Below are 12,106 nucleotides of genomic sequence, written 5' to 3'. Positions count from 1 at the left end.
CAGGACGGTCTAGAGGGGTCAAACGCATTCGTTATGGAACACTTGTGGAGAGGCCCAGAGGCAACGAGAAGGATCTGACCGATGGCGTGGGGGATCTGACTCGCTTACACGATGAAAGAAGGCGAAACTGGTTGTCAGCGCCCATTCTGAAAATTTCTAGATCTTCCTGTACTGTGCAGAAATACTTTATTGTCATATATTACCACCCGCCACGTTCTTTCAATATTTCTGAAACCAAGGGATCACACCTGCAGTAAATACACACGGTATGAGTTTCCCTGACAAAATATGCTCCGGAAACAAATGCAGTCCGCGAGCTACTGACGGGTGTAAGCGAGGAGGTTGCTGGTGGCCGCAGTGTTTTTACCCCTCCCCCGCCATGTCGAGCTCAAGTCCCTGTCTTTCCAGAGTCAGGAGAAGATCTGACGATAAGCTGGCTGACTTGGGAAGACGATCCTTGGCAATTCAGGTCGTGATTCCGCGGCCGCGGGCTGACTTTGTTGCAAATCATTGCCCATTTCCTAGTCATATTTGTTCTTTTTCCTTCTTTCCTCAGACTCTTGAGGATGCCGTAATTGCCGGGTTATTAATCTGTATCTTTGAACATCGGAAAGAGCTCAATTAAGCGACGATGGATTTGCGATTCGTCCTCGGGTTCAATCCTATTGCTTCCTGCGCAATTGAGAGTTAACAACACATGATTCACCGCCCCAATATGGCATGGTCGATCGTCTACGCTACCTCTACTGGAATGCAGCTAGGCAGATCTCGGCCAGTCTTGCTTCTCTTCGAGGGGTCAGGAAGCAATCCGAAAAGGGTCCTCCTTCACTGACGAGGGTCGTCGAGGCGCTGGCTCAGGATTCCACAGACTCTCATTGAACTCTATCGGCGAAACTGAATCGGTGAATAAGTCCCGCAGCTCACATAACTGGCGCGTATTTGCCCTGTCTTGCGCTTCTTATTCGTTCGCACATACATGCACATTGCACATACAGAAAGAAGATGGCCACTAATAGGGTACGCAGCTTCTGTCCATAGACCCCCTTCCAAGGACTTACGAGAATACCATGTACTTGTTCCCATTCTTACCGTCTTGTCGATCCTGACCACACCATGAATTTTCTACAGGGCCATTGCCAATCCCTTTCTCGAAAAGGTTCGTGCCTGGGGGCCAACAAGAGGCTGAAGTAGGCCATCTATATACTAGTAAGCCGGAGCATGATTACAGATTCCGTTTAAGAATCCTTCTTGTGCAGCCCACCACCTGAGCTGGTGGTCTCACGGTGCCCCTAGGGCTCGGTACCTGCTTCAAAAATACCGAGCTTCCATTGGAATATGCAGGCCCCCCATCAGTGACCATATGAGCTATAGTGTAACCACATCACGGCAAGAAGAGGGGGGCCACCTCAGCCTATGACAGTGCCGCTCGCTAGTCAATGGTTGTGACCTGAATGCAGACCTGTGCCGTCGGCCAGAGACTTGGGCATGGTCAACTGCAATGGACTGCAATGGACTGCAATGCTTCTGATCATTCTTCTTTCAAATTCATGTTGCGTGATCATATGTCTAAATAGTTCTGATGTCATTTGTGGCCAGGAAGGGCAAGCTTAATGCTGCAAATATACGACTGATCACGACTCATTCACGTCTGACGTATATCGTTGGAGTCGAGCTGTTCAGTGTCGACTGCATCTCGTGAAACGGCCAGGCTCTACACAGTAAAGAAAGGCGACATGCCCAGTAACCGTGGTTGACCCGTTGATTGGATGCCCCAGTTTATACGTAAGCTGCGAGAAGTTGGCCTGCATGAGACTATTCCGTACACTTACAGATACCCGGGGGAGAAGAGAGAAAATGACTAGGGACTTTAATTGGGCCACATCATAACTCAGGGCTACCAATACGACAAATTGTTCAGGCTCTTTGAAGCAATTGCAAGTCTTTATCCTGCCAGCATGGCACAGCTTTTCATCGGATAGATGCCGTGCGCCCAAATCGTCACGGAAATGCGTAGGATGAGACAAATGATGTGCCTCGAGAACGACGAACGATGCTGGGTAAGGTGGGGTCACGTATCAATGTCATCGAATAGCAATCATGAGCTGCTTCTAGCTGCATATGTTTTGCTAGTGTTTTCTCTTTCTAGAATATTGGACTTCCGACCTCGGTTCGAGTCCACGAGTCGTATTCCGCGGTGCACAGTTTGGAATGATTCAGACTGTTGGGTCTAGCATTCCGGAACGACCTACGGCTCCTGGCAGAAAGTCCATAGTGGACGATGGGGGGGGGGACCTATAGTCAGCACATTCACGAGCTGGATCCCTAAGGCGTACATCAATGTTGGTCTGCCAACCTTAACTTGGCCCCGTAGCCGTGATCAAAAACATGACCAGCCCCCTCCCTCTATACGACAACTATGAGCTAGCCGGTCACGTTATGATGGTACGTAGGCCTGGGCAAAAAACAAACCATTGTTTGTATCTCGTGAGGAAGAATCAATCATTGTTTGCATGATGTTGGGCAGTTTCATTTCCATACCAGACATTCCCAACCTAGATAAAGCCTGAGGGCATTGTGGCAGCTCACCGCTATTGCTGGATCTTGGCCCCGCGATCTGATCTGCTGGGCCTGCGACTGCCGCGGCAGACATGGCCATCGGTGCTGGGAGTGGACATTCCCATCTACATGACATTGATTCCAGTCAAAGAATCATGAAATTATTTGGATTGAATCACAGTAGGAGCGGAATGTTTAGATTCAATTTTGATAGAGTCGGAGTCGCGTAACCCCAGATCCTAGCTGAGGAACCCAGTCGCGCTGAATTCCAGAGCTTAAACATTCGCCATCTCTTGAAATCCTCTCAACGCCATTGCCACTGATGGCATGGGTGGCTACCAAGCCACCGAGACTCCGCGGAACATGCGCGGCACTCATAACTGGTAAACACATTACTTGATTGCAACGACCTAGGCAGCTCGTCAAGTACGTATGTATTCCTGGGTCGAATTACACAGACAAAATACCTACTGCCTAGCGAATCCATTTGCCATCGCCTATTATCATGGTGTCGTTGTTGCTGTCAATGGACTTCTTTCACAGCTCTGGCTCATGCTAATTGAAGTTGGTGATCACCACGAACGGACTGATCGCCTACATTAGAGGCGGCATTGCTGATCAGGCACCGTAGAACCAGAACGACAAGTGACCGTAGTGAGTGCATAAATAAAAGCCACCAGCGTATGCTTCCCGCACCTCTCTGCCCGAAACTAGAGAAGTTTTGATTTATCAAATGGCATATCCCGTCTTGTACTCTCGTTTCGGTTCGAGCCACTTCACTAGAAAATCCCCTTTTGGCAAACCAGATCGCTTATTCCGACTTTTCAGCCGCTGAATAACACGGAAGGCGAGTATGACCTAAGATCCCATTAGCACAAACAATGCATATTCTCTGCGCTGGATGACGAGATACCTTTTCATGCGGGGATGTATTGAGAGATAATATGTATTGATTACTCCTGTCCAACCTGTAAACTTTGAAGTGGAACCATACACAGATCCCTTGCTCGCCTGCTTGCGCATAAGATCTGTACAGGCAAAAGACCCCTCCCTCTTTTCACTTGTAACCATGTTTCAACGCGTGTAAGCTCAGCATCATACACAATACAGACCTCACCATGTATCTATCCCGCGCCCCCCATCCCGCCACTGAATCTGTTTCGGGTTTGCTCGCCAACGCTCATTCGGCTTTTCCCACCCGCAGTATTCCGTGCATACAGCAGCAATGATCTCAATAGTGTAGTGCAGTTGACACCTGCTTTCACTATATTGCAATATCCACTCTGGTCCTTCTGTACGTACGAAAAGAAGGCATTCCGTCCCAGGCACTGTGTCCGGAGGCGACCGGAGCATCCGTCATTGGATGAAAACTCGGCAGTATGTGTACCTATGATGCGCAAAATACTCGCATGGAATACTACCAGCTGTCATGACCAAGCGACCTGCATAGAGGGTGACAGCGTACCTAGTATAGCCGGCCGTGTCACCAGGAGATTTCCACGCCTAGCACCGACCAAGGACAACCGCCCGCCGCTACTTGACAGTGCACCGCGCTACCTCTTGTTACCTACCACCCCCCACTACACGGCATCGCTCAGCGTGCACGCTAAATCGCTTGACCGTCCTACGCAGTCCTGTCCAAGAGCAAGACGATCTCCTCTACTAGCATCCTTCTGCACAGCCTGGCAGGCCACTAGATACATTCCACATGCGCTTTCAGCCATCACACGGAACACAAGGAGCGATCTGGACGACGTGAGAGATGCGCCCAGAGTGCCCGCCTCCCCCATTTATCAGGATTTCCAGGGTTCCACGTTTGCTTGTCTTGGCCCCATTGAACGAGGCCCGCGTCACTATAGCGTACCGTGTATGTAGTAGTAGTGCGTATAGCGCATCGTGTACCTACCAGTTAAGCCGCGAACAAGTAATGTACCGACGTCTTAACCTGTCTTGCTGATCGCCAATGAGGGTTCAGAGTCCTTCTAGGTTCAAAGCAGCAGGGCTTGAGGTGCGAGGGAGAATGCACGAAAGACGTCTGGGAGTGCTACACACAACTTGCAGGTACATTACCAACTTGAACCAATTCGCAGTTGGCCCCCCCTCCAGGGCGTTGACAGGGTTTACTCTTTGCTGTGAGGCGCTGGAGGTCGAGTGTACCTCTTGTCCTGTTGGTTCCTTGCCCCTCAACATGCCCCCCTGCGCGTGCTGTGAGTGGGCACTAGGGCCGCGGATCAGCCCCATAGCGTTTGTCCCAAGTACCTAGGTCACTACGCTGGCTGGGCACTGCGAGGTTGCTGGGCGCACGCATCAGATGCACCCAGAACTAGACCAGTCGAAAGTGGCACCTCCCTCAATTGCAGCAACGACATCGATTGTTGCCCCATTTCCCCCCGTGCGATCGATTGATGGGATGTTCCATTCTGCGTTGAGGCAATAGTCCGCTTCGACTGCCCATACATTACCCATACGACCTGACCTCCAAGTCCCATTTGATACCCGTCACGTACCAACCAACTGACCGTCCGACCTACCTCTTTCCTTCCCAGGTTCACGTCGTGGGTTTTCTGTCGATGCCTGACTGAGGTCATTCCCTCTCTTTCCCGTCCCATTTTCTTCCCGGATCAAGATTTTGAACAGAAATCCACTCGCCTACCCGACGACCAAATTGTTTTTGCCTTTTACAAATCCATTGGGGCCGACTGCACATGCGGGTCTCTTTTCCATCTTTCTTCTATATGGAAGTCAGTTCTTAATTGAATGTGACTCGACTCTACATACCTTTTTAGGTATTCATTCGGCCTTGTCTTTCGTGCGTTTCGGTAGCCTTGATCGCACCAAAACCTGTCTCACTCACCGGGTGCCAACGCCAAACGCTAAAAACACCAAGCGGCCGTTCCCATCAATACGACTGTTGTTTTGCGATAATTTCTTCCGCGCTGCCGCCACTCGACTGGTTCGCGTCTACGCAGCGATTTACTCTGATTCAGGATTGTCATTATCGCGAAAGCCGTGTCTTTTGCATCGAGAGAAGCCCGCCCATCGCAACCAGCTCCATCAATTTTCATCATGTTCACACTGCCGGAGAATCCCTATGCCATTCTCGACGTCGCCAAGAATGCACAGATTCCAGAGATTCGGTTGGCTTACCGGAAACTGGTGCTCAAGTGCCATCCGGACAAGGTAACCGACCCGGCGCAAAAAGCTATCAAGGTGGAGGAGTTCCAAAAGGTCCAGAAGGCCTACGAGATTCTTTCAGATGAGAATGAGAGGCAAAAGTATGATGATATGGTGAGAGCCAACGAGCTGGAGAAGGAGAATGCCGAACGTCGTCGACAGCGCGACCGGGAAGCTACACCTGGTCGCACGCCGCCTCGCTCATACGATTCCGATTATGGCAGAAGCCCTCAGTTCACGGTGCATGTTAAGCACGAGACCCCGTACAGGACACGTACTGCAGAGCCACCACTTAAGAAGTCACAAACCTGGTCTGCTGGAAGTCCGTACACAAGTACTCGAACGCCGCCAAGATCGTTTGAGGAAATGCCTCAGTATACCACCTATACCGCCGAACCGCGGGAATCGCGGGAGTCACGGGACTCGAGGCGATCCAAGAAAGCATCATTTCCCGATGAGAAGATCCCATCAAGACATGAAGACGACCGGAGAAGTAGGAAAAAGGAGGAAGAGAATGCGCGTATGCAGGAGAAGATCGACAGGGCACGTCGGAAGCAGGAGGAGGCCATGAGAGAAGCAGAGGAGAAGGAGAGGCAGCGAAAAGAGAAGGAGCGTCGCAAAGAAGAAAAGAGGAAGGCAGAGAAGGTTCGCGATTCTGAGCGCAGACGGGACGCCGAGGAGAAGCGGACGCGCCACAAGAACGTTTATGTCGAGGAGGACTCCGATACTCCTCCTCCCGCCACCCCTATAACCAAGGAAAAGAAGTCCAAATCTAGCAGCCGCTCGAAAGAGACCCCGGCACAGAGTCGAGAGATTCGCGAACCTAGGACGGAAGACAAGCATGACCACCAGTACGCTTTTGCCAAGACATACCTGGAGGCTTCTGGCAAGACACATCGCGTTCAGACCTACTCTTCCACCTTACCTCCAGTACAAACACCACCTCCGGCACACCATGGTGTAGCTCCTCCTCCGCCTCCGATGGCGAACATGGCGGAAAAGCTGTTTAGCGAAGAGGACGAGGAGCCTGTACCACGATCTGCGGCTCGCCGCCGCATGTCAAACGACTCGCCCCGAGTTCGCGACAAGGTCTCCTCGTCGTACAAGAAGTCAAGGGAACCTGAATATATGGCCGAGCCAATTCGACCGTCACCGCCCAAGATGCATCGCGCACATACCGAGTACCCAGCACCAGGAGTCTCCCCTAGCTTTGCTCGCACAACTACTTGGAACGGCGATGAGTTCCGTGCTCGGCGAGATTACTTTGACGAGGGATCTGACGATGATGCTCGTTATCAATCAAGACGTGGCCGCAGGGCTCGATCCCCGGAGAATATGACGTTTACATACAAGGTCGACGCGAATAATCGGACAACTCAACCAAAGGTTCGCACCATGTATGCCGATGAACCTCCGTCCACCCGTAGGAGTGGTAGATCATCATCCCACTACGCCGAGGCCAATATGGGACGACCCCTTGAGCACCGTCCTACCATGCCACCCAGTCACAGCTTTTCGGGCCAGCAGTTTTACAGAGTTAAGCAATCGAAAACCTATGATAGCGCCGATGTTCAGTACTCTCCCCATGCCCCTCAAATCTACAACACACGCGAGCCGTACGCCGGGGTTGCGTCCTAGGGGGACTCTCCGTCTTTTTCGCGGGGACATGGCCTTGAGATATGGTTGTGCATCCAACCTTGAGCTATGACGGAGCTCGCACAGCGAAGTTGTATCAAACCTTTTCGGGGCATTGTGGTATCTTCTCGTCAGCATACCTCGATCACGCAAAGAAAGGTTAATAACCCCATACTCGACAACTTTCGAGCAGAAAGCTAGGCTGCTCAGGATACAACTCCAAAGATTCCGAGAGGCAATGAGAAGGCTGCGAACCAAGGACGCCAACTTCTGGAGGTCTAGGAACGTTTATACACTCAACGTTTCATGTCTACCATTATTCATCCGTAAATCGATGAGCAGTGGCGGATGCTGACCATGGTCCTTTGAGGCCCATTTCTCAGAGTTGCATCGTTAGCAAGACTTGCCCATCTTGTCCGGCTCTCCTCGACTGCTCTGGCTTTAACTGGCCCGACACCTTCGCGCTTGGCTCTTACGAATGAACGGATATCTTGTTATTCCTGCTTTTTGCTTTCTGTATTTCTTCCTTATTCGATTCTCCCTTCTGCGACTTTGCGAACGCAGCCACGAAACTAAACATACAACATATACATATTTATTGCATACAGTCGGTTGGGAATGATTTGGAATGGTGTTATGAATCCCCGGAAGGTGGATAAGGTTGATGGTTTGTTTCTGGGTTGATCACAAGCTTCCCTCCATTTACGAGGCGTTTTTTCTTCCGGGGATCGATAACACTCATTTTGTGGTTTTAAGACGCCAGTGAGGAAGTTGATGATTGACGCATGGACTAGTGGGTGAATATAGGGGCACAAGGATATGATGAAATCGGCACCGAGATATGGAAGCGAGCCGATGTATTTATGACGATATGACGGAATTCTTTTGAGATAGTAGTCCTTATGACTTATTGCGTCAGGTATTTCTGACCACAATACTATTTTGATGCGTTGCATCAAGATATCAGCCTCGTACATGCTCTATCCCCTCTCACTTGCGCCGTGGCGTGACTTTGTGAACAAGAAAGAAATGTATTGACGCGAGAATTGTATGTGAAAACACTTGGAAAAAATGCTATGTGGGGGTATAAGGGGTATATCCGTCCAGATTGAAATATATCCGGAAAACAGGTTTGTCTAAGACTCAACGACCGAGTGAAGTTATTCTTGCAAGAGCTCTCAATAGCTCCCCAAACCATATATAAGCCAATGAAACAGAAAAAGTCTCGGCAATAACGGCATCTCTCTAAACCCTCTAAACCAGTACATAAAGCGAGCAGATCTGTTTCATTTTTTTACGGTTAGCGCGCCAGAGTATGTGATGAATATAGACAATGTACACGACTTACCAAGCTCAAACCCATAATCATGCTAGCCCAAAAAACGACATTGTTGGCCGTCTTTCTGTTGCGGACGAATCGCGTCTTTTGGAGTACCACTAGGGGCAGCTGCAACATTTGGCACACAAAGCCGTAGCCGCGCAGCTTCTTGGTGATGCAGGCCATGACGATCTCGTGGCCAATGGCGCTAATCAAAAAGGTAATGACGGTGGCCATGCCACGGCCAATCTTGGGCTTGGACGTGGCGTAAATGTGTCGGCGCAAGAAGGAGTAGACAGGCACGTTCCACTCGCGCGAGAACTCCATCCAGTCGGTGCTGTTCCACCAGTCGGCGTAAAAGTGGCGGTCGGCAAAGTAGGTGATCTCGGCAAAGGCGCCGAGAACGTATTCAAAGATGACGAGAAAGACGAGCAGAAAGGTCAGCATGAAAGGAAACAGTAGCCAGGAAATGGTCTCGGCGAGGATCAGCAAGGTCTCGGTGGCTGAAGCGACCGAGTCCAGGCGCACGCGGGATTCCTGCAGCACGGGAAGAATGAACTCCTCGGAGATGATGGTCAGCAGGAAGATGCAGCCAAAGGTTGCCACGATCTTGGCAATGAGCGAGGTCCAGTTAATGGCCGTGGTACGCGGGTACTCGAGCTCGTAGCACAAGGTCGGGCAGAGCAGGTAGTCTCCATAATTGGCCCAGGTGAGGTTGCGCGGGTATGTGATGTTGCCAATGGGGCTGGTGAGCTCGCGCGCCAGGTCCTCACGTAGCTGGCTGACGCCTTCGCCGTCCGAGTCGCTGTTGGCGTCGTCGTGCGGCTTGCCGTCGTGTGCCAGCGTGCCCATGGGGTTCTCAACACTCGGGTACTGGTAGGCGGGCGCCTTGGACGCGGTAGATGGGTTGTCCAGGTCGCGTAGCCGCTTCTCCGTCTCTGAAAGGTGTCCGTTGTAGAAGGCATACGAGTGCATCTTCATCAGGAGCACCATGGTGTGTAGCACCAGGAACACCTGGGCGGTCCAAGTCCATTGGAACAGAAAGGGAATGGCAATCCAGAACGCCAGCCATACGACCTGGTAGATACTCTGGACGGCCATGCCCCCTTTGGCCCATGTCATGCCGCCCTTGCTATTCCTGAATAACTTGTGCAGAGGCAAGCTCACAGCCGTACTCGCAACCATGAAGAAGTCTGCTGCGGCCAGATGCCATAGCTTGACGGTGAAAAGGCTCCAAATCTGCACTCTCAACGGTAGTCCCGTATCCTTGATATTGCGCAGGCCCGTCGTGATGGCCATGATGGCCAAGCCAATCCAAAAGAGGTTGAAGAAGCCATGGAAATCTCTGTAGTCCGAGTCTGGATCGAAATGCGACAATCGAGAGGTGAAATCGACTGTGGGAAAGAGTCGCCGTCGCTGCTCGGCCCGTACCTGCTTGCGCGCACTCGACAGGGCCTTGGTCGACTGAGGCGCATCTTCGGGGATGGGGGTCGAGCGCCCACTGGAGAGCAGCGTTTCAGTACAAAGATGGGAATGATCACGTTCTTTGTTTGCTTACCTAGTCGCCCCCGAAGGGATGTCTTCTCCCCCTGGTGCTAGCAGTCCATGTGCAGAACCGCTGCTATTCTCCCGGACCAGGTCTGATACCTGAGAATGTTGGGGCTTTCGAGGTCTGGGGCGAAGGATGTGATCTTGTTGGCCATTGACCGCAGTGGCCTCGCTGCCCGTGGAAGCCATCGACAAGCAGAGCGTATGGTTGAAGTGATGTAGAGAAGGGCCGGCGCAAAGATTCGAAAGAGTATATACCCAATGTGAGCTGCGATCCTTCCAGACCGACCGATGGGTTTTGTGTTTTTTTAACGTTGTGACAGATTTACGATTCGTAGCTGCAGACTATCCAGGAGCCTAACGCTGGAGAAGGGGTTGATGATTCGTCTAGAGGATCGACTATCTTGGGGGCCACGGTGTTGACAAGAGGCACCCAAATGTTTAGTATCATCTGAATTAGAAGCAGCACTGAGCCGAGGGCAGTCTGGACACTCAGGAGGTTGAAAGCTGTCAGTGGTTCGTCTTAATTACTACTGTGGATATAGAGCGAGGGACGGAGTCTCGTCTTTCAATTGCGTCCCACTTGTTGCAACCCCCAGAATGACATCCCGTCATCTAAAAGCAGTTACAACAAGGATCCCTGCAGCGGGCTCCCCAGCAACAGCACTCTCCAGTGGACAGCGCACTACTGCGTGCACTATCACCAGGCACTGCAGGCGACGAGGTAACCACTAAGACGCGACGGGACTTGAATGAGATGCCGAGCACCGTCGATAACTACGTCACCAGCATGCGCGATCCCGACTTATCCTTTTCACACTCAACCAAAAGCCCCCAAAAAGGTCATATTCCTACGTCAGATAAACTCTCGGCGAATATCTTGGGCTCAATGTAGAAAGTCGCCAGGCAACGTGATTGAGTCTTTTGGGAAATGATCACAACCTGTGCCTGCATCGCGCAGGGAGCGGTGTCATCCTTATTCAGTGGATTGCGAAAGACATTAACTGTCTTGACTGTTTCTGTTTCCCAGCCGTGGGGGATGGGCAGGCAGCCGAATTCCTATGAGGCACATGTAGTGACTTGTTTGCTGTGACCGGAACCAATCTGCTGGTCGCTCACGAGTTCTCCGGAAAGGTCCGTAGTAGCCATAACTGACAACGCGTGGCAGGATTTTGACATGGCCACGATAAATATAGGGTACAGACTCGAAATATTCAAAGTACCAATAGATCTGATCCAGATGATACCAAAAATATTATTGCCACCTCTGGCGTGACCAAGCGGCTATAACACACCAGGCAAACAAGCAACTACCAGTATATGTGGGAAATACTATGGAGTATACCCACACATACATACGATATACCTAGCCTGTATATACCACATTAATCCCAAGAACCCCAAGCCTGTCTCAGCCCTACAAACATTTGCACTTGTCGAGGTTGGCGTCAGTGCAGCGCATGAGACAGCCGTTACTGAAAGCCTGGAGAGTTCAAATTGATGTATCGGGTAGACACACAATCTCTCTCTTCTCTGCCGAGCCCGAGCGGATTCTCGTTGGCCGTTGCAAGTTGCGATGCCGGCCGAGCGTGATGGGATGGGAAACAGCTGAAACTGCCGAGACCCCTGTCATCAACCCCTAGACTGTCCGTGATCCTCTCGAGTACGAGTACACCTGGCTCAATCAATAATGATACTTTAGAGTTGACCACTTCATTTCACATTTGAAATTTTTGCTGAAGACAAGACGTTGGAGCTGGGCACTTGTCTTCTTCAGCTCTGAATACAAAACCACGTATATTTGGACCAATCAAGCACAAAACTGATACATACCGGATCAGGACTCTGTATTTGTGTGTCAAGACAGCTGCAATC

The 12,106-nt window shown here is 51.1% G+C and overlaps 2 protein-coding genes across 2 annotated transcripts; one reads left to right on the top strand and one right to left on the bottom strand.

The window, feature by feature from the left end:
• Positions 1–5,622: 5,622 nt before the first annotated feature.
• On the top strand, positions 5,623–7,368 carry PFICI_11191 (uncharacterized protein; the record flags this gene model as incomplete). Its single annotated transcript, XM_007839772.1, has 1 exon — positions 5,623–7,368. One exon carries the CDS (start codon positions 5,623–5,625, stop codon positions 7,366–7,368), a length of 1,746 nt encoding a protein of 581 aa, XP_007837963.1.
• Positions 7,369–8,619: 1,251 nt separating this feature from the next.
• Positions 8,620–10,420, bottom strand: PFICI_11190 (uncharacterized protein; the record flags this gene model as incomplete). Its single annotated transcript, XM_007839771.1, has 3 exons — positions 8,620–8,646; positions 8,714–10,184; positions 10,242–10,420. 3 exons carry the CDS (start codon positions 10,418–10,420, stop codon positions 8,620–8,622), a joined length of 1,677 nt encoding a protein of 558 aa, XP_007837962.1.
• Between the last annotated feature and the right edge of the window lie 1,686 nt (positions 10,421–12,106).

This window comes from Pestalotiopsis fici, assembly GCF_000516985.1.
Source record: "Pestalotiopsis fici W106-1 unplaced genomic scaffold PFICI_Scf_8, whole genome shotgun sequence".
In the NCBI taxonomy this organism is placed as follows: Eukaryota; Fungi; Ascomycota; class Sordariomycetes; order Amphisphaeriales; family Sporocadaceae; genus Pestalotiopsis; species Pestalotiopsis fici.
This window is presented reverse-complemented; position numbering and strand designations above follow the sequence as displayed.